Raw genomic sequence first — 27895 nt, forward strand, 5'->3', positions numbered from 1 at the left:
CGATAAAAACAATTTTGAATAAGATTAAAGAGAGAAAGAAATTATTTGTTCCAAGTAGGTTCACAAATCAATATTTGAAGGATTATGAAAAGGTTAACCTGACTGAACTAGTTAGAACTTTCAGAAAAATATTAATAATTGAGTCTTTCATTTTCATTTCATTTTTCAAAATCAGTCTCTCTTGTGTAAGGTAAATGCAATTTTTTTGATTGTGTCATTGAAAGCTTGTTTCACTTGTTTGTTCCTCAAGGTATAAATGAAGGGGTTCAACAAAGGGGCAACAGATGTAGTGAGCAAAGATATCCCTTTATTGATGCCCACCTCTTCTTTGGCTGAAGGCTTGATGTAGATAAAAATACAGCTGCCATAGGTGATGGAAACAACAATCATATGAGAAGAACAGGTGGAGAAAGCTTTTTTTCTTTGCTGAGCAGAAGGGAATCTTAGAATTGCCCTGATGATATATATGTATGAAAGAACGACACCTATAAGGGTAATGATGAATGTTAATACTGCACAGATTATAACCATTTGTTCTATGAACCATGTATCTGAGCATGAAATCTTAAAAAGAGGCGATGCATCACAGCCAAAATGATCAATGGCATTGGAGTCACAGAATTCCAGCTGGAGGCCCATACCAAGCGGTGTGATGATGATCATTAACCCAGAGATCCAGCAGCAGAGGACAAGGATGGTACAGACCCTGTTGTTCATGACGGTCATGTAATGCAGGGGCTTGCAGATGGCCACATAGCGGTCATAGGACATGGCTGCCAGGAGAAAAAATTCCGTAGCACCAAAGAGTCCAATAAAAAATATCTGACTGGCACAAGCGTTATAAGTAATAGTATTGTCCCCAGTTGATAAACTGTACAGGAATCTGGGAATACAGACTGTTGTGAATGAGATTTCTAAGATGGAGAAATTTCGAAGAAAAAAATACATAGGTGTTTTAAGATGAGAATCCATGAGTGTAAGAATGATAATGGTCAGATTTCCAGTCATGCTCAGCATGTAGGTGAGAAATAAGAAGATAAAAATCAGAACTTGCTGTTGTGGGTCCTCTGTAAGTCCCAACAGAATAAATTTTGTTATTGCTGTGCGATTTCTCATTATTACCTTTGGTGTTTATAGGTAATCTACATGTAAAAAAGTCAAAAGTTGAAGAAGCATCTAGACAGAAGGAAATAATAAGGCAAAAATCAATGAAATCAATGAAATAGAAAACAGAAAAATAAGAAAGAAGATTAACAAAATCAAAAGATGAATTTTAGAGAGGATGATTAACATTGACAAAACTGTTGTGAAACTGATGTGGAAAAAAAGATAAAATTTATCAGGAATTAGAAATATGATACAATTATAAGTTATACGGATAGTAAAATGATATAGAATATTTTGAAAAGCTCTGTAAAGTAGATTTGACAACTTAAATAAAATGAACCAATTATTTAAAAGATTCAATCTGCCAAAGCCAATTCAAGATAAAATATCTAACCTACATATCCTTATATCTGTTAAAGAAATATATACTGAAATCATCTTAAAAAGATAACTCCAGATGCAGATGTCTATATTGTACTACTTAGAGTTCTACCAAATTTTTTACCAAACATTCAAAAATAAACAAAAATACCAATTCTACACAAATCCTTTCATAAAATAGATTGTTGAAATAAAAAAATATAACGTTATCTAATGGAGTTTCCAATGTATATAGAAATAATATAAAAAATAAATACAGTAGAAAGGGGAAGAGTAAATGGTGTTATAGAGTAATAAATATGCTATATTCTACCTCCAGTGGTTCCAATGGTTAAATATTGATCTAAGATGTATGTGAAATATTCAGATGTATATTATAATTCATAAGCAACAGACATTTATAATTTTAAATGTTTATATTAGAAAATAAATATTTCACTCAGGTATATAATCTTTGAAAATAAAAAACTGGAAAAAAATAAACCCAAAACATGAAAGTGAAGCAAAGATAAGACCAGAAATCAACAATTGGAAATAAAAAGACCATAAAGAAAGTTAGTGAAACCAAAGTTGGTTCTTTAATGATTAATAATATTGATGAACTTATAACCAGACTGACAAACAAAACAAAACACTGGGAGAAAGAAAACACACTAGAAATATCAGAAATGAAAGATATCACCCCAGACCTCAGATATTAAAAGGATAATAAGAAGATACTATGAGCAACTCAAACAAATATTTTGGGCAACTTAAGAGAAACATATGAAAATTTAAAGTTCACGAACACATCTGAGAAGAGATAGCCTAATAGTGCTACAACTATTAAAGAAATTGAATTTGTAGTTAACTTAATTCTAAAGTAAAATTTCCAGGAATATATACTTAAACATAAAACATCAGCAATTCTACACAATCTCTTTAAGACAACAGGAGTAGAGAACATATTCCACCTTGTTTTTTGAGGACTTAAAAATAATTGTAAAATTTATATAAAATGCCAGCCCCAAAATTAAAAGTCACATTTGAAGACCATAAAGAATGATGGGGAGATGGGGTGGAACGGGTCATTGGGGAAAAAACAGGACATCTGTAATATTTTAAACAAAACAAAACCAAACAAAAAATAAAAGAATGATGGGAAATTTACACTATGGATATTAAGATTTACTTTAAAGAAACCATAATTAAGATAGAATTCTGCTAAAAATAGTTGTAGACAGATTTCTTCAGAAAACAGAAATTATTAGCAGACTCCATCTCCTTTTATAAGGTGAGTATTACCTTGATACCAAAACCAAATAAAAACATTACAAAAAAAAGAGAAAGAAATTCTAAACAAAACCCTCTATGAACATAGATTAAAACTTCAATAAAAAATAGCAAATAAAATTCAGCAATAACATTGTAAGTATAATATATCATGAGAAGGTGACATTTATCCTAGGAATTCAAGATTGGTTTAAGCCCGGCCGGTGTGGCTCAGAGGTTGAGCATCGACCTATGATCCAGGCAATCTCAGCTCAAATCCCAGTCAGGACACATGTCTGGCTTGTGGGCTCGATCCCTAGTGGGGGGAAGAGGGAGGAGGTACAGGAGGCAGCTGATCAATGATTCTCTTTCATCACTGATGTGTGTATCTCTCCCTCTCCTTTTCTCTCTCTGAAATCATAAAAACACATTAAAAAAAGAGATTGGTTTAATATTTTAAATGGATCAATTTTATTCTCCATAATAATAGAAAAAGAGAGAATCTGTATTTTCTTCTGAATAGTTTCACACACAAAAAAATCTTTGACAAAATTCAACACCTATTTATGCTAAAGATCTCTCAGTAAAGTGAAAGTAGAGGAAACTTCCTCAATGCGATAAAGGACATCTACTCATAAAACAAACAAACAAAACTTCTGCTAATATCAAATATAAAGAGAAAAGCTTGAAAGCTTTTCCCTATAATGAACCATGCAAGGATGACTACTTCATAACTCTTATTCAACAATGTGTTGGAGTTCCTAGCTCATAAAGTGAGAAAAAAATGGTGACATTGTGATTACAAATAAAGAAGTTAAATTGTTTTCCCTGTAGATGGCATAACTGGGTAGATAAAGAATCCTAAGTAATCTACAAAATAACTACTTGAATAACTGAGTTTAGCAAAGTCACAAGATAGAGAATCAATACATATACATGAAATTGTATTCATGTATACCAACAATGAGCATTTGGAACTTGAAATTTTTTAAACTATCATTTACGGCATTATTTTAAAGTGAAATACTTGGGGATAAATTGAACAAATTAGAATAGCAATGCAATGGAAATTACAAAAAAGTAATATTGAGATAAGGATAAGCATATAACTCATTGGAAAAGAACAGTGTGTACTGGAATAGAGTAACATAAGACAAGTTGAGGGGAAACAGTCTTATCCTAAATGGTGCTGCTACCATAAAATATACTTGGAACTGCCATTTGACCCAGTGATCCCACTTCTAGGAATATATCCTAAGAAACCCAAAACACCAATTAGAACTTATGTACCCCTATGTCCATAGCAGTGCAATTTACAACAGCTAAGATCTGGAAACAGCCCAAGTGCCCATCAGTAGATGAATGGATAAAAAAGCTGTGGTACTTTTATACCATGGAATACTATGCAGCTGTTAAAAAGAAGGACCTCTTATCCTTTGGAACAGCATGGATGGAACTGGAAAAGATTATGCTAAGTGAAATAAGGCAGTCAGAGATAGACAAGTACCACATGATCTCACTCAGATGTGTAATCTAATGAACAAAATAAACTAATGAACAAGAGATCCAGAGACATAGAACTAGAGAGCAGTCAGATGAATTTCAGAGGGAAGGTTGGGATGGGGAGTGGGGAGGGGGGGAGTAATCAAGAACTTAGACGCATATATACATGACCTATGGACACAGATAATAATGTGGAGAAGACTTGGGGTGGGGGTGAGGGGGTTGGAGAAGTGGATGCCAGGTGGAGGGGATTAATGAGGGAAAAAAGACATCTGTAATACTTTCAACAATAATAAAAAAATCGATAATAAATCAATAAATTAAAAGAAATTTAATGAAAGAAAATGACACCACAAAAAATAAACTTGAAATAGATCATAGACCTAATAAAAAACTCTATGCTTTTTGAAAGATAGTGTTAAAAAGTGAAAAGTCATGCACTAGAAAGTCGTACATACTAGAAATCATGCATCTGACAAAGATCTTGTACTTCACATATATGTATGCAATATACATTTTAGTAAATACATATCATATATTTAATGCAATACAAAGATAAATATATCTGTATGTATTTATATATACACACACAATTTACTCATAAAAGAGAGACAGCCCAATAAAAATGGTCAAAGATTTGAACATATACATCACAAAGGAAGATGCACGAATGGCAAATGTGCACAAGAAGAGATGCTCAAACATCATTAGTTGTTAAGGAAATGAAAACTAAAATGACAATAAGATATTACTAAACATGCATTAGGATAGTCAAAATTAAATGTACTAACAAGAGAAAGTGGGGGATAACATCAGGCAATTAAGATTTTTATATATTGCTACTAGAAATATAAATTAATAAAACCACTTGGGGGTGCAGTACTTATATGACATAGTAAATCCATTCTGAAGTATTTACCCCAAAGGAAAAAAAAAAAGCATATGTCTACAGGAAGACTTTATAATTGCAACTTTACTCATAATAACCCAAGTGGAATGAAATACAAATAAACATAGGTGAATAAATAAACACATTGTGATATATTTATACAGGGAATGCTATATAGCGATAAAAAGAATAAAGAATTCATATGTGACACATGGATAAATCATAACGTAGTATGCCAAGGGAAAATATATACAAAGCAAAGCGAAAGTACTATAAAATTTAATTTATATGCAGTTCTAGAAAAGACAACCAATCTATTATGAGGGATTAATTAAGGAGCACAAACACTTTTTTATATATTTTGATTTCATCGTGGTTTTAAGGATGTATATATACATTTGTCAAAACCCATTGGAATGCTACACTTAACACACATGCACTTTATTGTATGTAAGTTGTATTTTAATAAAATTGATTTATACAAGATGTCATGGAGTGGGAGAAGATATTTGCCACAACTGTTAAGGACTGCAATCCACATTTATAAAATACTACTACAAATCAATAAGAAAACAAAACCCAACCTAATAACAATTAGATGCATTTCTTCACAAAAGAATATATCTAAAGCCCAGTGAGCATATTAAAAATGTGATGTTTTAGTACTTAGGGAAAAAGGAATTAAGTTCACAACTAATACACAATCTTCAGAATAACTAACATTAAATAGGTGAACCATACCATCTTTTTTGAGAATATGGGGTAAATAGAACACTAACATATTGAAGATTAGTGTGTACATTCCTATAAACACTATAAAAACTTTTTGAATATATTTATTAAGTGGAATGTCCAGATATCTATAAAAAAAGAAATTTCAATTCTAGGTGTTTACCCAATAGAAATGTGTACGTATGTATACTAAATATATGCATGTTTAAGAAAGTTTATAAGAGTATTATTCTCAATAATCTCAAGCCATAGAAAACCAAAATGTCCATTAATGATAGAAACAATTTTTAAGTTGTGATATATTCATAAAATGGAAGACTATAATAATGAAGATAAAAATACTGCTACATGCAAGAACATGGAAAGTTCTCACACTCAGAATGAAACATTCATGCTCTAACTGGACTTCCTGTCTCCTGTTTTGATCATTTTGATCCACTTTCCTCAGTGCATCTAGAATAAATTCTGAGATTCTATCTCAGTTCCTCCAGACTAGGCTAGATACATCTCCAATGTGTTCCTGTATCCATCATCCTTATATCAGAACCACATCATATTACTTATTTGTTTGTCACCCAATTAGATGGTTGATAGTCTTGAGCTCAGGGCCTATCTTATTCTCAGTAATATACTCAGATCTTATCACCTCTCCAGGAATATAATAGTTTCTCAGTATATTACTTAAACACATAGATATTTATGAACAAAGACCAGGATACACTCTTTACTTATATTTCAAGATTCTACCTGGCAGAAGCTTTTATTCCTGTGGTTCATCTGGATTCTAGAAGATAGCACACTAATGTTGATGGTACTTCTTTCAGTATAAGAGTTTGAATCATGCTCCCTTGACCTTTAGGCCACCACTTTTTGAAAGGTAGACTACAGTCACCCGGATTGTAAAAAGTCCACAGAAATTTTCATTTATATTCTTTCTAATATTGATCATGTGGAAAAATGGGGATATAAAAAAGTATAAGGTAAGGAGGTATTTTAAAAGTTCTAGATATGAGCTAATGATTATTTTTTATTGTTTTATACTTACCTGATCCTTTTTCTAGAAAGTTCCTTAGTTCTGTGAAGATATGCTTCATAATTTTACTGGTAGTATATAGGGCAAACTACTTAGACTATAGTCCAGTTAGACTAGAGTTAGCATTTCTTTTGTATGGTGTATTACTAGATGGCTAGTTTCAACCAAATCTTGTTCCTAGGATTTTCTTTGACAAATGGTCTTAGATGGAGCCTATGTAACAAAAAGCAGCCTTAGGAGTATCTAGACACCATCAGAGATGACAAACATTGATATAGGCTCATGGGCAAAATTTTTTTATCTAAATGCTGTTATCCTATCCTGTTCTTCAGATCCACACTTTGCAAATTGAGAAACACCAGATTGTTGTTCACCAGAGCCCACCCTTCTTTCTTCCTTTCTTCTCTTCATGTGCTATTGGAATTTCTAGCAAAAGTCCCCACTGATCCTGGGTATTATTTCAGGATGCAAAACAACCCTTTTGTCCTCTAGTTACCTTCTTCAGAATCATGTTGCAGAAACATTCTGACAGCCCCACTGGCATGGCTCAGTGGTTGAGCATCAACTTATGAACCAGGAAATTGAGGTTCGATTTACAGTCAGGGCACATGCCTGGGTTGTGGGCTCGATCCCCAGTAGGGGGTATGCAGGAGGCAGCTGATCAATGACTCTCTCATCATTGATATTTCTCTCTCTCCCTCTCCTTTTCTCTCTATGAAACCAATAAAGACATATTTAAAGAAAAAGAAAAGTTCTGACTAATTAATTATATTGCAGGTATAACTTACTAATTTTTGTTTAATATGCCTATACATAAAAAAGTATTTATGTTTTTAAAAAGACAAGATTTTTTTTTAGATAAAATGTTACACCGAGTTTAATTAAGTTGGAACAGATGTATTTATGTAATTGAGATTGTGTGTGGTAGCAATGGGGGCAATAGATGTTACATTATATGCCCATCAAATTTGACTATTTTATTGCCCACATAAATAACATAAAACAGGCATAGAAACTTTCTCATTTGCTTCAATAATTAACTTTCTTGAAAATGACATTCAAAAAGTGAAATTAATTCCTCATCTCTTTATGAACTGTTCAAATTTTAGAAAATACACACACATATATTTACATATATACACACACACTTAGAAAAGTGACAGGAAATATTTTAATTATTTTTCCAAATTTCAGAATAGAAAAAATTTAATTTGAGAAATACAAACATACTTACTCTATAGTCTCTCATTTGGGCTTCAGTTTTTCTTTTTATCACAGATCCCTAGTGGAACTCACAATTAAACAAGAATTATTATTAGTAGTAATGTGGATACAATCTAGTCATGCTTTCTCACTTAACTTTCACTCAAAGTTGCAGTGGAAATGCATCCACAAGCTATGTCAACTTTTGCATCCCTATGTCTAACACTTATTAGGAATTACAATATCAATCTAAATTAAAAAAGAAACTACTATATATCTGCGTAATCTGAATGGCTAGAAAGAAGGAAAAACTAGTAAACAGGCAAAGGAAAATGAGAAATTCTCTTTGCTTCTTGAGAAATTGATTGCCCAGCAATTTTAACACAGAAAGCCTCCCTTAAAAATTTCAACACAGATATGATTGAGGATGCTTTATATGGCCAACTGGTATTAGTTAGTAGCAACTAAGTTAAAAATAAAGTGTCACTGGTGACCCTGCTTCAAAGTGACTAATGAATGTAAAATATAATTAATATAGATAAACAAAACAAAACAAAATTAACTAATGCATCTAGGAATTGGGACCATGTCCTTGGAGACTGAAAGATGCATTAATAACACCAAGGTCAAACTGTATTATCAGTGTACTTAAATCTTTACTGAAATGAGTCAAATAATATTTTGTTATTTTGTTTACTTTCATTCCCAAATGATATACAGCAAATGATATATAGCAAATTTCAAATGTTTATCGGTAATTTATGCTATATTTATGAACAGAATATTCCTACACTTTCATTGTTTTTGAAAAAAAATTCCTTGTTCTTTTCTAAAATATTTGTGTATATTCATGATGTTACCTCTTTGCAGGTATTATATGTTACAAACCCTATTGAATAATTTGTTATTTAACATTTAAGACAACTTATGGCAGTGCTATAAAGAAAATTTTGTTAATGTGCAGAAAAACATATTTTCCTTTCATTTTATTATCTCAGAATCTGTTGCCATTATTTGAGACACTACTCATCTCAACCTTGTCTATATTTTCTTCCAGTAATTTTATGATCTCCTTTATTTACATTAATATCTGCACTCTATCTGGATTATTGCTGGTATAAGGTATGAATATATTGAATTTACCCCCAAATGATTAGGCAGTTGTTCCAATGCCATTTAATTAAAAATCAACCATTATAATTCTTTATTGGCTTCATCTTCAAATTTTCTTTTAGAATTTTTCTTAAATTTCTTTATTTGGAAAGAAATAAAGGGAGCCATAATCAGCCCACAAGTTTTAAAGAGCTTCTAAATGACAGAAGGAAGATGTTTCCCTGCACACTCTCATTTCAGTTTCACTCCATATTTATATCATTTTGTTTTTATCACTACTGGATGGGAACCAAGGGAAAAGAGACGGGATACTTGATATTTAATATTTGATTATCCAATATTAACCATAAGGGTCAAGAAGAATAGTCACAAGGATGTAAGGTACAGCATAGGGAATATAGTCGATACTATTTTAATATTTATGTATGGTGCCAGGTGGGTACTAGATTTATCAGGGTGATCACTTAGTAAGATATGTAATGTCTAATCACTGGTTGTACACCTAAAACTAATATAATCTTTTATGTTAACTGTAATTGAAAAATTAAGATTATTTAAAGTAAAAAGAAAAAAAAAAAAAGAAAAACTCCTGTGTACCTTCCAACCCACCATTTTATATTATTAGAGAAGGTCTTGATGTCCCACTTATGTAGGATAAAGTGAGAGCATTTTAAATGTTCACAGCTGATAGAATATTAAAGTAAATAAAAGCTAGAATATTAAAGTAAATAAAAGCATCTTTTTAAATTATGAAAAAGGAAAATACCTATTTATATTTTATTTAGATATAGCTGGACTATAGTAAAATTACATGTGGTCTAGTTTCATACTGATACGAAAGCCTAATACAGAAAGTCTCAAAGCCAGAAAAAAGTGCTAAAACTAAAATTTAATTAAGTTTCTTGAGTGAAACAATGAGAATATTGCTCATTGCCTACTGGCATCTTGTATTTTCTTTCCATCACCCTCTCTTCAAATCTACCACATATGGTAGTCTGATTCTCTTTAAGGCTGAGAAAGATAAAATCTGAGCAGAAAAGCCTGTGGTGATAATTAGCACTGTTATACAAATGCTAATTTTTATCAGTATATTAACCAAAGTTGAAAATTAAAAAAACCCTAGTATATATCATGGATTGATGGTCAATACTAGTTTCTCATATGCTATGAGTTCAATCTCAACATCTTTGCCTACTAAAGTAGTAAAATGTCAAATAAATAATAAATAAGTAAATAAGGTTTTAACCAGAAAAATGGCAATGGAAATGGTGAGACGTGGTTATGTTCCAATATATAGGTGGAGTTTTCAAACGTGAGACTAAATGGGAACACCTTGGGAATAAGTGTAGAAAGAAAACACAACAGATCCAGAGACTGGGCTTTGGGCGAATTCAACATGCAGAAGTCAGAAAAATAAGGAGGGATTAGCAGATAATATCTAGGAAGAGCACAAAGTGCATGCAGTAGGAGTGTGGTATTAAGAAAATTAAGTGAAGAAAGGGTTTCAGGCAAATAAAAGGCTGCCAGTGTTCTCTGGCCCAACAGAAAAAGAAAAGAGAAAAAATTCTCTCTGGAGTAGATAAAATCATATGTAGCCCCCAGTTTTTTTATGTAAGAAAAACTTCAAATGCAGTGTCCTGCAAATAATCAGACATGAAACAATTAGGGGAAAAAAACCCAGAAATCTAGAAACAAATTGTATCTCGAGATGTTGGAATTATCTGACTACCATAACAAACTATGTGCACTGTGTTAAAGAACAAAATTGGAGATCTAATCTCTAGATAGTTAACCTATATTCTTTTTTAAAAACAAACAAACAAACAAACATATATTCATGGTGGCCAAGACATGCAAACAACGAAAGTGTTCTTTGATAAATGATTGGATAAAGAAGGTGTGGTACAGATATACAATGGAATACTACTCAGCCACAAGAAAGGATGAAATACTGCTGTTTGCAACAAGAGGGATGAGTATCGAGAATGTTATGCTAAGCCAAATAAGTCACACAGAAAAAATCAAGAACCATGATTTTATTCATATGTGGGATATAAAACTGAAAGTAATAAATAAACAAACAAGAAAAGCAAGCAAACAAGAGCTCATAGACGCAGTCAACAGTATGGTAGTTACCGGAGGGAAGGGCGGTGAGAGGATAGTAAAGAACACAGGGGGTCAAATATATTATGGTGATGGAATAAAATTTGACTTTGGGTGATGCTGTCAAAATACTTTCTAGGATCTTTCAAAAGACAAAGCTAGGGGGAAAAAAATCCATTAAGAAATCACTCAAGCACCTCACACCTGCCAGAATGGCTATCATCAATAAATCAACAAACAACAAGCGCTGGCCAGGGTGTGGAGAAAGGGGAACCCTTGTGTACTGTTGGTGAGAGTGCAGATTGGTGCAGCCACTGTGGAAAGCAGTATGGAGATATCTCGACAAATAGACATGGAACTGCCTTATGACCCAGTGATTCCACTTCTGGGAATTCAACGGGAGAAACCTGAAACACTAATTGGAAAGAATATATGAACCCCTACATTCATTGCAGTGTTATTTACAATAGCCAAGATTTGGAAGCCAAGTGTCCATCAGTAAATGAGTGGATAAAAGAGCAGGGGTATATTTACAATAGGATACTATTCAGCCATAAAAAGGAAGAAAATTTTACACTTTGCAACAGCATGGATGAACCTGGAGAACATTATGCTAAGTGAAATAAGCCAGTCAGAGAAAGACAAGTACCATATGATTTCACTTATATGAGGAATCTAATGAACAAACAAAATAGTGACAGACTCAAAGAACAGGCAGACAGCTCAGGGTGGGGGTTCTGCTGGGGTGGAGATTGAGCAAAAAAGAAAAAAAAATTCATGGACATGAACAACAGTGTGTAATTGTCTGGGGGTACAGGAGGGATAAATGGTGATAAAAAAATATATATATATATATATATATATATATATATATATATAATTTTTTTAAAAGTAAACCTATACAAGTAATGGAACACTTCCCCACATGCCTCTGAAGTTCCCAATTCCCATCTACAGGGACCCAGGACTACCGCATTCCTACAGGTGTCTCAGTATAACAGGAGCCTGTGTTTACTAAACACATGGTCAGTGATGTCCTGCTTACTCATTGTTTATTAGAAACAAATGTTTGCTATTCATGAATATAAGAATATGGAGAACATTTTATTTATGTCAATCTTTGGGAAGATGCAATATTTTTTAAAATTATTTTTTAAAAGTTATATAGCCTGGAAAATCTCAAAGGAGTAGAAGCAGAACTCCTCCCAGCCTCTGGCTGGCCTGGCTCCAAGTTTTCAAAGGAGAAGTAAAGGGATTCGACATCACTAATGGAAAGTAAGTAGATGAATCAGTATAGGGGGAATTCTTTTCTTTAATCTCAAAGCAATGGTATTTGATAATGTTTCTGTTCTTATTTTTATCCTTTTTGCCTCAAATGTCTTTTTTGAACAAAATGTAAGATGACCTGAGTAATCTTTATTTGTGGCCTTTGGAGTACACTCTGTTTTAGGATTTAGGAAAGTTTAACATGGTAGAGGTCAGGATTTGATTCCACAGCCTGTGTTCTTGGCTGCTCGGCTAGGTTTTCTTCCATGATGATAAATGTGATATTCCTAAGAACACTCGATTTTTTTCTTTCTTTCTTTTTTAAGTATATGAAAACAGCAAGCACACTCAGGTAAGAACACTCATTTCTTAAGAGTTATCAGCTCTTCATACTGTATAGCATTGCTTGAATTTCCTGGCATAGGAGATGTCCATGTTGAGGCTGGGAGGTCACTAGTTGAAATGTTGTAAAGGAGATTTCTTTCTTTCTTTCTTTTACTGTTTGTTAATCTTTACCCAAGGATTTTTTTTCCCATTAATTCTTTTAGAGAGAGTGGAAGGGAGGGGGAGAGACATAGAGAGAGAGAGAAAAAAAAAAAAAAAAAAAGGAAAGAAATCACTCAAGGTCACTAATCATCAGACAAATGCAAATTAAAGCCACAATGATATATCACTGCAAACCTGTCAGAATGGCTGTCATCAATAAATCAATAAACAAGTGTTGGCAAGGATGCTGAGAAAAAGGAATCCTTATGCACCGTTGATGGGAATGCAGATTGGTTCAGTCACTGTGGTAAACAGTATGGAGTTTCCTCAAAATACTAAAAATTGACCTGCCTTATGACCCAGCCATTCCACTTCTAGGAATATATCTGAATAAATCTGAAACACTAATTTGAAAGGTTATATGCACCCCTGTGTTAATTAAAATTTTTTTTTTAAATATACCTTTATTGATTTCAGAGAGAGGAAAGGAGAGGGAGAGAGAGAGAGAAACATCAATGATGAGAGAGTCATTGATCAAGCCCAAAACCCGGGCATGTGCCCTGACCGGGAATTGAACCCCAATCGCCTGGATCCTAGGTCGATGCTCAACTGCTGAGCCATGCCCGGCTGGGCCCCCTGTGTTAATTAAAGCTTTATTTACAATATCCAAGATTTGGGAGCAGCTCAAGTACCTATAAGTAGATGAGTGGATAAAAAACTGTGGTACATTTGCACATGGAATACTATGCGGCTGTAAAAAAGAAGGAAATCAGAAATCAGCCTCAAAATACAAAGGAAGCCCACGGTATGGGAGAATATATTTACCAAGGATGTATCTCATAAGGGGCTAATTTCCAAAGCGTACAAAGAACTCATACAAGTCAACAAGAGGAAGACAACCCAATTAAAAAATGGACAAAGGACCTGAATAGATACTTCTCCAAAGAGGAGATACAGATGGCCGACACATGAGAAAATGCTCAACGTCACTAATCATCAGAGCGATGCAAATTAAAACCACAATGAGGTATCACTTCACACCTGCCAGAATGGCTGCCATCAACAAATCAACGAACAACATGTGCTGGCGAGGGTGTGGAGAAAGGGGAACCCTGGTACACTGCTGGTGGGAATGCAGACTGGTGCAACCACTATGGAAAACAGTATGGAGGTTCCTCAAAAAATTAAAAATGAAACTGCCTTTTGACCCAGTGATCCCACTCCTAGGAATATATCCTAAGAATCCTGAAACACTAATCAGAAAGAACATATGCACCCCTATGTTCATAACAGCACAATTTACAACAGCTAAGATCTAGAAACAGCCCAAATCCCTATTCAGTAGATGAGTGGATAAAAAAGCTGTGGGACATTTACACCATGGCATACTACGTAGCTGTAAAGAAGAAGGACCTCGTACCCTTTGGGACAGTATGGATGGACCTGGAGAATATTATGCTAAATGAAATAAGCCAGGCAGAGAAAGACAGAACATCACATGATCTCACTTATATGTGGAATCTAAAGAACTTAATAAATTGATGAAGAAAATAGATTCAGTGACATGGAAACATGGATTAGACTGATAAATATCAGAGGGAGGGTGGGTGGGGAGAGATTAACCAAAGAATTTATGTGCATATATGCATAACCCAAGGACACAGACAATAGTGTGGTGTGGGACTGGGGAGGGCACTGGGGGCAAGGTAGAAGGGGTCAATGGAGAGAAAAAGGGACATCTGTAATATTTTGAACAATAAAAAAAGAGAAGGAAATCTCACCTTTTGCAACAGCGTGGATGGACCTGGAGAGTATTATGCTAAGTGAAATAAGCCAGTTAGAGAAAGACAAGTACCGTATGATTTCTCTTATGTGTGAAATCTAATGAGCAAAATAAACAAAATAGAAACAGACTCATCGATATAGAAAACAGACTGACGGCTATTAGAAGGGAGGAGGGTTGGAGGGTTAGGTGAAAAAGGTGAAGGGCTTTAGCAAAAAGAACAACAACTCATAGACACAGACAACAATATGGTAATTACCAGATAGAAAGGGAGTGGGGGCAGGTAGAAGTGGGAGAAGGGGGAATAAATGGTGATGGAAGGAGACTTCCTTTGGGTGGTGAACACACACAATATGCAGATGATGTATTATAGAACTGTACACCTGAAACTTATATAATTTTTTAAACCAATGTCACCCCAATAAATTCAATAAAAATTTAAAAAAGAACCTAAATTTAACATAGTACTTGGCATAATAAATGGTAGCTATTAAAATAAAAAAATCATTAGTTTACATTGCTGTCTCTAATTATAATTCAACACTAAATTTTCCCCCATTCATGTTTGATTCCCCTTTTTTTCTACAGAGATTCCTAGTTCTCAATGTTAATATATTTATTAATTTTCCCAATGTTAAAATTTACACAAAATCAAATCAGAACTACTCCACCCATATTATGAATGATACACACACTCGGTGAGCAAGTAAAATAATTTCCCCAATTCTCAGTTTTTTCAAGAGCAAAAGTTCATAATTATGTATATTTTGCCTATTATGATGATAAACTAGGTAATGTATGTACAACAATTAGCACAATACTTCATGCATAGTAAATGTTTAATACATGATAGGTGTTATAATTAGTAATATTTCAGAATGGTTAGACTTAGATGCACAGTCTCAAATCACTGAAAAAAGTATTCTTTCTTAAATCATAGTAGTATGCAGAGTTCTATTTTTTCTTAATATTGAACACAGTTGCTTTTTAAAAAAATAGGTAGAACTTGATCCTTTGCTGTCTGTAAAGGGGAGGTGATAATGATGCATACTACACTCTTCTTAGGGCTGTGGTATAAATAAAATAAAATAAAATAAAATAATAAAATAAAATAAAATAAAATAAAATAAATATAGGTAGAAGTAGTATTTGTGTTAGGACCCACATGCTGTTCTCTTAGTGAAAGAGTCACATAGTGGGGAAAAAACCAGCAAATCCTCAAAAGGAATTATCTTGGCATCTTGGCCCACATTTATTCCTTATGATTCAAAATAATTTGCTAGCTTTCAGTGTCTACATGATTGCCTTAAAATGCATATTTTTAAATGTCACAACCCTAATGGTACTTTATATCATCATTCTTGAAACAATAAGCTTTTTAAAATTAATGCTACTGGTGTAGGCTCTATTGAATATTTTTTTACCCTTCTTGTTTCTACTTAGAGACACGATCCCCTTAGATTTCTTATAGAGAGGCATTCACTCCTTTTAAGTAATTTGAAACCAGCAAATATTTCCTAAGTTTCAAGCTAATCATCTCAGTTATGATAATTCTTTTGAATGTTTGGGGTTAGTTGGACACACATCTTATAAATTATTTTGGTATCAAAAAAGAAGAGTTTATAAGAAACCTTTATTATCCAAAGCATAGATACTACCATATGATAGAGAAGAAAAATTACATTATTAAAATAGTCACACTTTAGGTCTGTGATGTGAATTAACTTGAGAAATTACATTAATTTTCCTACTACAAATTAAATACTGCTTTCCAATAAGTACATTGGGCCTTCATTATAGTTGATCCTTGCTCATGTAATCTAGAGAAAAAGAAGATACCAACACATACTGTTAGTGGTAAGTAAAATAGTGCTGTTACTTTTCTTTCAAAAATTTAAGAATAATTACAAATGCCATGTAAGCTACATACAAATATATATCAGTGATTTAAAGGTGATATTTTATTATTCCTTTTTAAATAAAACATTATTTGTCATTTTATAAATTGTGAATGCAAGAGCATGTGCTTTTGATTTATGCACTCGCACCTGCATTTCTAATACATTAGTGTTTAAACCATACACAGCACTGTAGAATGGTGGATAATGGTGATTATTTTACTGTTCTCTATGTAAAAAGAGCCTGAACAACCCTAGGGTTGGAGGATATTTTTCCGGAAGAATTGCCTTCACATGTTTTGCCACATTTTTAAAAATAGAAAAAATAACTTTTTTGGAAGTGCTAGTTAAAAAAAAATTATTTATCTTTTTATTGATTGATTTTGGTAAAATCAATGCTCTTGCATTCACAATTTATAAAAGAGCCAGAGAAGAAGGGGGAGGAGAGAGAAAGAGGAACATCAAAAATTTTTTAAATTTGATTTCAGAGAGGAAGGGAGAGGGAGAGAGAGAGAGACACATCAATGCTGAGAGAGGATCATTGATCAGCTGCCTCCTGCATGCTCCCTACGGGGGATGGAGCCTGAAACCTGGGCGTGTGCCCTTCCTGGGAATCAAACCATGATCTCCTGGTTCACGGGTCAATGCTCAGTCACAGAGCAATGCCGGCTGGTGAGAAACATCAATTTGTTGTTCCACTTACTTGTGCATTCATCGATTGGTTCTTGTATGCTTGTATGTGCCCTCACCAGGGATAAAACCCACAACCTTGGGGTATTTGGAGGACTCTCTGACCAACTGAGCTACGTAGCCAGGGCTGAAGTGCTAATTTTAATCAACCCTTAGAGCCATGAGAACTTACCACTGATAATTATTGATTGCCAAATCTACACTGGTTGCAGAACCAGTGTTGTGGTTTGAAATTACTCTGATACCAACATTGAATTGACAGGAATGCTCAATGTGCTTAGCAGAAAGAGTGGAAGTTAGAGCAAGGACATACTAAAAATGAACAGGGCCAAAAGAAGATGAGATCAAGGAAGAGACATTTAGATTCTGTGCTTCTCTAGGATCTACCATTTCCATCAAGAGCCTGGAGGTAACTCACTGAAAAACTAAAATAAGAGAGGAAATATGCTAAGAAATATAAAATGAAAAACCATGATTTGCTAAAGGAATAAAATAGTTAACCTAAATAAGGTGGGTTTTGTGAATTAACTTATGAAGTAATGGACTAAATCATGTAGAAGAGAAAATATTATGTACGTAATAATAAAAAGAAGAAAAAGTACAAAACAGGCAAAGGTATTGGTTGGCAAAATTAAGTTAATAAGAAGGAATGTAATTTAAATATTTTTATTTAAAGGAAAACATTTTATGCTATATGCTTTAGTTTATTTTTCTCTCTCTATCAGTCCTTACGTTCTAAGTTTATTTGAAAATAGTTTACCTATTTTGCAAATTGGCGACAAAGATTTCCTCAGTGTAAGAAGAAAACTAAGTGTATCACTGGATTTATTTTAGTTGAAAATATGACCCAAAAATATTTGACCATCAATGATCTGAATTCATTAACAGTTTTTTTTTCTTTTATAGATTAGAGAAGTTTGAACAAATGTCTTATTGGATAATGTTGTTTGGTAAGACGTTATTAAGAATGAATTAATTTTTATGAAAAATATAAATGCACTATGATTTAATATCCCACTGAAAGTATTAATTACTTTATTAATAATTAAAAATAATTAATTAATTATTTTTATGTATTTGCAGAAATCATATCTGAATGTGTCATATTAGACATAAAATGGGGTCAATTTTATAAATCTTTTTGTAATTTTGTACCTAAAATAATTTAAGAATATTTTAAATTAGAATATATATTCATCAATGTCCTCATTTAAAAATGGAATTTTCTGAAAGAATAAAAGTTTTTAAAGAATTGCTTATTTGTAACTATTTAGACTGTTTTCTATTTTTCACTCTTAAAGTATGCCATGCCATACAGCTTATGTTTAATACAGATGTTGAATTACTTTTTGAGAAAAGTAAATTTTCCATTATATATTCTAAACATTTATTTTCTTCTTAGAAATGTATTTAGTCTATTCACATTACTGAACTCTCTTATTGTTATAATAGTTTCAGTTTATTATTTATATATTCTAAGGACCCAATCAGATCAATAGAAAGTAAATCTATTTTATTTACCAATCCAGTCTTTAATTGAATTTTATAATTTCTCTTTCTAGTCTTGTTTAATTGGTTAGAGATTTTTAGGATATTGATGATTTTAGGATATTTAAGGATCATTAGCATCCTTGTGTCAGATTCCAGTAAAAAAATCTGCTAGAATTTAGCTAATTATTAATTCCCACCCATAGTCCTCCTATTCTCAGAAACATTAATACTGCTTTAATTAAGGAATCTATATCTGATTTTAAGGTATGAAGTGGCATCCTCTAAAATATTGCTACACATTTACAGTTTTTATGTGTATTGATCTCTTCACTGATTATTAAGCAGTTACTAGACATTGATATATGCTGTGCACATCTCATTTAATTCTTATAACTGAGGCCAAAACTATTTTCTCTTTTTTTATAGATGAAAATTTAAAACAAAGAAATTAATTTTATCAAGACTATCTGACTGGTAATAAGTAACAGAGTAAATATGCAAAAGGATCTCTTTGATTCTAAACTCTCGATTTAGCCATATTACACTGTTTCTTATTTTTTATTTTTCTGTGTGAACTTAACTTTAAAACTTGCATTCTTAAACAATAAGAAGAATGTCCAAACTTTTAACCTTAAGAGTGAATTGTCATTTGTCTAATTAGCCATTACTATGTTTTTGTTTCTCAAATACCTAGCTGGATTTTGTGTGGATTAGCAGTTTTAAATTCAGTTTCTAATTTCTAACAGGCTCCCACTTTGCTATACTTTGGTTCTATTATTCATCCGTTTTCCTTATTGGCCACCCAAGATTCTGAAAACCTGCAATTGCAAACATAAAATGCTAGCAGAAAGTACTTGTCCTACACAAATCATCACACACTTTCTTTTTGCCAATACTTCCTTGGATTAATAGTCACCGATTAGTTATATGAGTGATTGCGGTGGACGTGAGGACAGAGGCAATGCTACAAGAAAGCAGAAGTTTTCACTGTCACAGAGCTGTGCCTGGAAAGCAGGATTAGGTTCTAGATACCTATAAATGGGTGGAGGTTGTGAAGAGATGCAATGCATTTTCCACATTTTCTCTTATGGTCTCAGTTACATGTACCAAATGTTGAATTCCTGAATAGGATATTATTATTTTTTGTAAATGTGGCCATATATGTTTTATATTGCCTTAATTTTTCTACCTGCTCTTCTCAGCTATATTTATTTTGTTGTGATATAACAGTCTTACATCCCTTTTTTTTGTTATTTCTTACATATTCAGGAGTAGTTCATAGAGAAGTTGCAAGAGGCTACAATGGGATGCTAAGTAAATGCCATTTCAATATGAAAGAAAAAGTTTCAGAATTTAATTATAGATCTTAATTCATTATATATGGTATAATTTTATTTTGATGAAATTAATTAAAAATGAATGGATTATTTTTGAACCTAGAAGCAAGATTTTATCTAATGTCTTTTACAAAGAGAAAAATTTGAAATTAGTTACAAATGACTAGGAGTTTGTAAGTAAGGGTGAAAAAGCCAACAACTATGGGTAGTGCTGGTCAGTTTCCAAAACTAAGTTGATTTCAATGGTGGTTTTTTAAATAGTTTCTGTTGCATAGTTCCAGATTGTATCTTCACATCACAAAGTATTACATTGTAAATGGGTATGTTTGTGAATATGGATCCTTTTATATATCATTTCTTGGATATAAAGCTACTCATGTAGTTTCTTATTTTTGTATCTTTTTCTTTCTAGAATTTGAAATCTCAAAAGAGAAATGAAGAACCACACAAAGCAGATAGAGTTTATCCTTCTGGGACTGACAGATAATTCTCAGTTACAGATTGTAATTTTTTTATTTCTATTTCTGAATTACATGTTGAGCATGATTGGGAACCTAACCATTATTGCACTCTCTCTGCTGGATTCCCACCTTGAGACCCCAATGTATTTCTTCCTCCGAAATTTCTCTTTTCTGGAGATTTCATTCACAAGTGCTTGCATCCCCAGGTTCCTAATCACCATTGTAACCAGGGAAAAGGCCATTTCCTATAATAGTTGTATAACTCAGTTATTTTTTTACATATTCTTGGGGGTTACAGAATTTTTCCTTTTGGCAGCTATGTCCTATGACCGCTATGTTGCCATCTGCAAACCTTTGCATTATACGTCCATCATGAGCAGCAGAGTTTGTCATCAGCTTGTACTCAGTTCTTGGGTAACTGGATTCCTGGTTATTTTCCTTTTATTGATTTTGGTTCTTAATTTGGACTTCTGTGCTTCAAATATCATTGATCATTTCATTTGTGATATTTTTCCTGTCTTGCAACTTTCTTGCTCAGACACACATTTAGTGGAACTGATTACTTTCTTCTTAGCTGTGATGACCCTCATTGTTACATTGGTATTGGTAATCCTTTCTTACTCTTACATCATCAAGACAATCCTAAAATTCCCCTCAGCTCAGCAAAAGAAAAAAGCCTTTTCTACCTGCTCTTCTCATATGATTGTTATATCCATCACTTATGGTAGTTGTATATTCATCTACATAAAGCCATCAGCAAATGAAAGAATCACTTTAAGCAAAGGAGTAGCTGTGCTCAATACTTCTATTGCTCCTTTGTTGAACCCATTCATTTATACTCTGAGGAACCAGCAAGTTAAACAAGCCTTCAGAGATGTATTCAGAAAGATATTTTCTCCTGTAGACAAGTAATATTATTTATTAAAATAATTAACATAAAAACATAAAAGGAACATGGAACACAACTAATTTTGACTCTTTTAGTTTAAGAATTAATCTCTAATAATTAATTAGTTGGAATACTTTGTTTACTCAAGCTTATAAACTCTCTTTATTCTATACATTCTGAATTTAACTTTCTGTTCTTCAACGTGAAACCTTACTATGTTAGAAATATAAAAAAAAATAAAACAGCAAAATTTATTTCCTCTAAAAGCATGTTAGAATAAAATGAAGAGTTTTGATTTTATCATAGACTCTAAGTTCTCTGAGAGCTGTAAATAAATATACCATGTTTTATTTAAAAGTCATATTCTCAGTGACATAAAAGCATGGAACAGACTAACGAACCCAGAGGGAAGGTATGTGTGGGGGGGTCTGGGGGAGAGATTAACCAAAGAATTTATATGCATAAATGCATAACCCATGGACACAGACAATAGTGTGGTGAAGGCCTGGGGCAGGGGGGATGTGGAGTAGAAGGTGTCAATGGGGGGAAAAAAGGGACATTTGTAATTCTTTCAACAATAAAGATAAATTTTTAAAAAAGCCATGTTCTTTAAAATTCTTAGATGAAATGAATTTTGTCATTATGAAATATGCTTAAGATGCTTCAAGAAACTTTACACTTTAAAATAATAATTTAAAGAATTCTTTTGTAAAGTGATCTTTTGAAATGTCAATTGTCAAGATAGTAATAAAGCATAATTTCCTTTGAAATGAAACATGCATTTCATTTGTGTGATTTTATTTTAGTTATTATTTGGGTTGATTTAAAAACTTGCAGTAGAAAATAAAATGTGATTTAATAAGCAAGTAGTTGATTTCTCACATAATTTTTCAAGAATATATAAGCAAGTTTAATCTCTTGAACATGTCAATGAACATATTGAAAAAATGGAAATAGATGATAAATTTTATGACCTGTTATATAATTATTAGTTTTTAATTCTGTGTAAGTTTCCTACTCTAAATGATATCAAATATCAATTTCTCAAAATTCAAATAATGCTTTAAAGAAAAACAGCATTTATTTGCAAAGACATCTGCACCCCTATGTTCATTGCAGCATTATTCACAGTTCTCAAGACATGGAAATAACCAAAATGTCCTTTGATAGATGATTGGATAAAGAAGATGTGGTACAGATACACGAAGGAATACTACTCAGCCATAAGATGAAATACTGCCATCTGCAATAGCATGGATAGACCTTGAGAATATCATGTTAAGCGTAATTAAGTCAGACAGAAAAAGTCAAGTACCATATGATTTCACTCGTATGTGGGATATAAAACTGAAAGCAACAAATGATCAAACAGGAAAAGCAAACAAACAAAAACTCATAGACAGACAACAGTATGGTGGTTACCAGAGGGAAGGGGTGGCGGAGGTAATACAAGGTAAAGGGGTAAAATATACGGTAATGTAAGATTTGACTTTGGGTGGTGTGCACACAGTGCAATGTACAGATGATGCATTATGGAATTGTACACTTGAAACCTGTACAATTTTATTAACTAATGTCACGCCAATAAATTTAATAAAAAGAAAAAAGATAAAACTATGTTTCATTTCCTCCAAAACTGGGTTATGAAATTATATTTTTTCTTCTTCAAGTGTCAGCTTTTAGAACACATAGATGCCACAATTCTTTTTTTGTGTGTATGTTTATTTTTGTTTAGAATATTACAGATGTCCCTTTTTCTTCCCAATGACCCATTCCATCCCTTCCCACCCCCCTTGCCAGTCCCTCTCCACACCATTGTCTGTGTCCTTGGGCTGTGCATATATGCATATAAATTCTTTGGTTATTCTCTCCCCCTCCATCCACCTGCCCTCCTCCATCCCTCTGACATTCGTCAGTCCCATCTATGCTTCCATGTCATTGAATCTATTCTGTTTATCAGTTTATTAAGTTCTTTAGATTCCACATATAAGTGAGATCATGTGATGTTTGTCTTGCTCTGCCTGGCTTATTTCACTTAGCATAATTTTCTCCAGGTCCATCCATACTGTCCCAAAGGGTACGAGATCCTTCTTCTTTACAGCTGCATAGTATTCCATGGTGTAAATGTCCCACAGCTTTTTTATCCACTCATCTACTGATGGGCACTTGGGCTGTTTCCAGATCTTGGCTATTGTAAACTGTGCTGCTATGCACATCGGGGTACATATATTCTTTCTGATTAGTGTTTCAGGATTCTTAGGATGCATTCCTAGGAGTGGAATCACTGGGTCAAAAAGCAGTTCCATTTTTAATTTTTTGAGGAATCTCCATACTGTTTTCCATAGTGGCTGCACCAGTCTGCATTCCCACCAGCAGTGTACTAGGGTCCCCTTTCTCCACACCCTCGCCGGCACATGTTGTTTGTTGATTTGTTGATGGAGCCATTCTGGCAGGTGTGAAGTGGTACCTCATTGTGATTTTAATTTTCATCTCTCTGATGATTAGCGACATTGAGCATTTTCTCATGTGTCTCTTGGCCATCTGTATGTCCTCTTTGGAGAAGTGTCTGTTTAAGTCCTTTGCCCATTTCTTAATTGGGTTGTTTGTCTTCCTCTTGCTGAGTGCTATGAGTTCTTTGTACACTTTGGAAATTAGCCCCTTATCAGATTCATCCTTGGCAAATAGGTTTTCCCAGACCGTGGGGTTCCTTTTATTTTGAGGCTGTTTTCTTTTGCTGTGCAGAAGCTTTTTAGTTTGATGAAGTCCCATATGTTTATTTTTCCTTTTGTTTCTCTTGCCCTAGAAGATGTATCAGTGAAAAGTCCACTACGTGGGATGTCTGTGACTTTACTGCCTATGTTTTCTTCCAGGATTTTTATGGTTTCGTGACTTACATTTAAGTCTTTTATCCATTTTGAGTTTATTTTTGTGTATGGTGAAAGTTGGTGGTCTAGTTTCATTCTTTTGCATGTATCTGTCCAATTTTCCCAGCACCACTTATTGAAGAGACTGTCTTTACTCCATTGTATGCTCTTGTCTCCTTTGTCAAATATTAACTGACCATAGTGGCGTGGGTCTATTTCTGGGGTCTCTGTTCTGTTCTATTGATCTATAAGCCTGTTGTTGTACCAATACCGGGCCGTTTTGATTACAGCGGCTTTGTAATATAGTTTGAAGTCTGGTAATGTGATCCCTCCCACTCCTTTCTTTTTTCTCAAGATGGCTGCAGCTATTCGGGGTCTTTTTTGGTTCCATATAAATTTTCGAAATGTTTGTTCTAGGTCTGTGAAATATGCTGTTGGTATTTTCATAGGAATTGCATTAAATTTGTAAATTACTTTGGGTAGTATAGACATTTTAATGATATTAATTCTTCCAATCCATGAGCATGGTATCTTCTTCCACTTGTTTAAATCTTCCTCTATTTCTTTTTTCAGTGTCACATAGTTTTCTGAGTACAGGTCTTTTACATCCTTGGTTAAGTTTATTCCTAGGTATCTTATTTTTTTAGTTGCTGTAGTTTCTCTCTCTGAAAATTCATTGTTGGTGTATAAGAATGTCATTGATTTCCAGATGTTGATTTTGTATCCAGCTACCTTGCCAAATTCATTTATCAAATCTAGTAGTACTTTGATGGAGTCTTTAGGGTTTTCTATGTACAGTATCATGTCATCTGCAAATAATGACAGTTTTACTTCCTCCTTTCCAATTTGGATACCTTTATGTTTTCTTCCTGTCTGATGGCTATGGCGAGGACTTCCAGTACTATGTTGAATAAGAGTGGTGAAAGTGGACACCCCTGTTATGTTCCGGTTTTTAATGGAAATGATTTTAGTTTTTGCCCATTGAGTATGATGTTGGCTGTAGGTCTGTCATATACGGCCTGTATTATGTTGAGGTATGTTCCCTCTATTCCCACTTTGCTGAGAGTTTTTATCAGAAATGGGTGCTGGATTTTTTTGAATGCTTTTTCTGCATCTATTGATACAATCATATGATTTTTGTCCTTCATTTTGTTTATGTGATATATCACATTTATTGATTTGCAGATGTTGTACCAGCCTTGCATCCCCGGAATAAATCCCATTTGGTAGTGGTGTATGATCTTTTTAATGTATTGCTGGATCTGGTTTGCTAGTATTTTAGTGAGGATTTTAGCATCTATGTTCATCAGGGATATTGGCCTGTAATTTTCTTTCTTTGTAGTGTCTTTATCTTACTTTGGGATTAGGATGATGCTGGTCTCATAAAAAGAGTTTGGGAGTTTTCCCTCCTCTTAAATTTTCTGGAATAGTTTGAATAGAATAAGGGTAGATTTGATTTATTTTTCAACATCTTTGCTATTGCTCTTTTCTATTTTTTATTTGATTCTTAGATTTATAATATTAATTTTGATAACTTTGTCTTAGAAAAACTAATACTATTACTACATAATGTATCTTTTATATAATTTATATACTTTATTTGGTGGTTGTTAATCTTCACAGAGGATATTTTTTCCATTGATTTAGAGAGAGTGGAAGGGAGGGAGAGAGGTAGAGGGAGAGAAACATGAATGTGACAGAGACGTATCTATTGGTTGCCTCCTGCACTTGCCCTGACCAGGGCTGGGGATGGAACCTGCAACCCAGGTACATGCCCTTGACCAGGAATGGAACCCATGACCTTTTGGTGCATGGGCTGATGCTCCAACCACTGAGCAACACTGGCCAGGGCTACTTTAAAAATGTATATTTATTGACTTTAGAAAGAGTGAAAGGGAGAGGGAGAGAAACAAACATCGATGCGAGAGAGACACATTGATCAGTTGTCTCACCCTACACACTGGGGATTGAGCTAGTAACCTGAGTATGTGCCCTGACTGGGAATCAAACCAGCAACCTTTTGGTGCCCGAGACGACACTCAACCAACTGAGCCACATTGGCCAGGGATAATTTTTATACTTCTAAATATCACTACTCTTTTTTCTTTACAGAACACTGACAAAAAGACTAGGTCAGAAATAGAGGCAATTTCAATTACTTGGAAATATATTTTATAGGTTCACAATGAGAGAAAAGATGATGTATGAGTTTGGTTTGAAAGAAGAGGAAGCAATTGATTAAGGTGAGATAGAATGCAGTATTAAATGTCTTTGAGAAGGTTAATAGGGGTAAAGTGTAGGCACAAAGCAATGAAATAAATGAAGCTCTTAAATATTTAGAGGACTTTCTTCTGTCATTTTACTCTGCTTCATCAAAGCTTCTGTTTCGTTGAGAGAAATATTATCCTCTTTATGAAGTCACTGAAGGCTTGTTTCACTTGCTTATTCCTCAGGGTGTAAATGAAGGGGTTCAACAAGGGTGCAACTGAAGTAGTGAGCATGAACACACCTTTATTTATGGCCACCTCATCCTTTGCAGAGGGCTTGATGTAGATGAAGATGCAGCTGCCATAGGTGATGGAAACCACAATCATGTGGGATGAGCAAGTAGAAAAGGCCTTTTTTCTCTGTTGGACAGAGGGAAACCTCAAAATTGTCCTAATGATGTATGTGTAGGACAGGAACACACACACTAGGGTGATAATGAGTGCAAATACAGCCACAAGGATAACCATTTGTTCTATTACCCATGTATCTGAGCAGGAGATCTTTAGGAGGGGACCTGCATCACAGCTAAAATGATCAATGGCATTGGAGTCACAGAATTCCAGCTGGAGGCCCAGGCTAAGGGGTGGGAGGATGATCATCAAGCCAGACACCCAGTAGCAGAGGACTAATAAGGTACAGACCCTATTGTTCATGATGGTCATGTAATGAAGGGGTTTACAGATAGCAACGTAGCGGTCATAGGACATGGCTGCCAGGAGAAAAAATTCTGTTGCTCCGAAGAAAATAACAAAAAATATTTGGCTTGCACAAGCATTATAGCTAATGGTATTATCCCCAGTTGATATACTGTACAGGAATCTAGGAATGCAGACAGTGGTAAATGAGACTTCTAAGAAGGAAAAATTTCTGAGGAAAAAGTACATGGGAGTTTTAAGATGGGAGTCCAACAATGTGAGGGTGATAATAGTCAGATTCCCTATTACACTGAATACGTAGGTGAGAAATAGGAAGATAAAAAGCAGAATTTGTAATTGTGGGTCATCTGTTAATCCCAGCAGGATAAAAGTTGTTATTGGTGTGTCGTTTCTCATTACTGACTTTTGAAATCTACCCAATCACATGTAAAAATAAGAGATCTTATGAGGACACAGATATTCAAATTCTGTAGCAAAAGACTATGCGTTTA

The 27895-nt window shown here is 33.7% G+C and overlaps 2 protein-coding genes across 2 annotated transcripts; one reads left to right on the forward strand and one right to left on the reverse strand.

Moving 5' to 3' along the window:
- Window positions 1-171: 171 nt before the first annotated feature.
- Window positions 172-27800, reverse strand: LOC308552543 (olfactory receptor 6C2-like; the record flags this gene model as incomplete). Its single annotated transcript, XM_081127776.1, has 2 exons — window positions 172-914; window positions 27557-27800. 2 exons carry the CDS (start codon window positions 27798-27800, stop codon window positions 172-174), a joined length of 987 nt encoding a protein of 328 aa, XP_080983902.1.
- LOC308552870 (olfactory receptor 6C70) lies at window positions 20701-21639 on the forward strand (the record flags this gene model as incomplete). Its single annotated transcript, XM_081128257.1, has 1 exon — window positions 20701-21639. One exon carries the CDS (start codon window positions 20701-20703, stop codon window positions 21637-21639), a length of 939 nt encoding a protein of 312 aa, XP_080984383.1.
- Window positions 27801-27895: the final 95 nt, after the last annotated feature.

The sequence above is a fragment of the Miniopterus schreibersii genome (assembly GCF_964146895.1).
Source record: "Miniopterus schreibersii genome assembly, chromosome: 2".
NCBI classification, from domain to species: domain Eukaryota; kingdom Metazoa; phylum Chordata; class Mammalia; order Chiroptera; family Miniopteridae; genus Miniopterus; species Miniopterus schreibersii.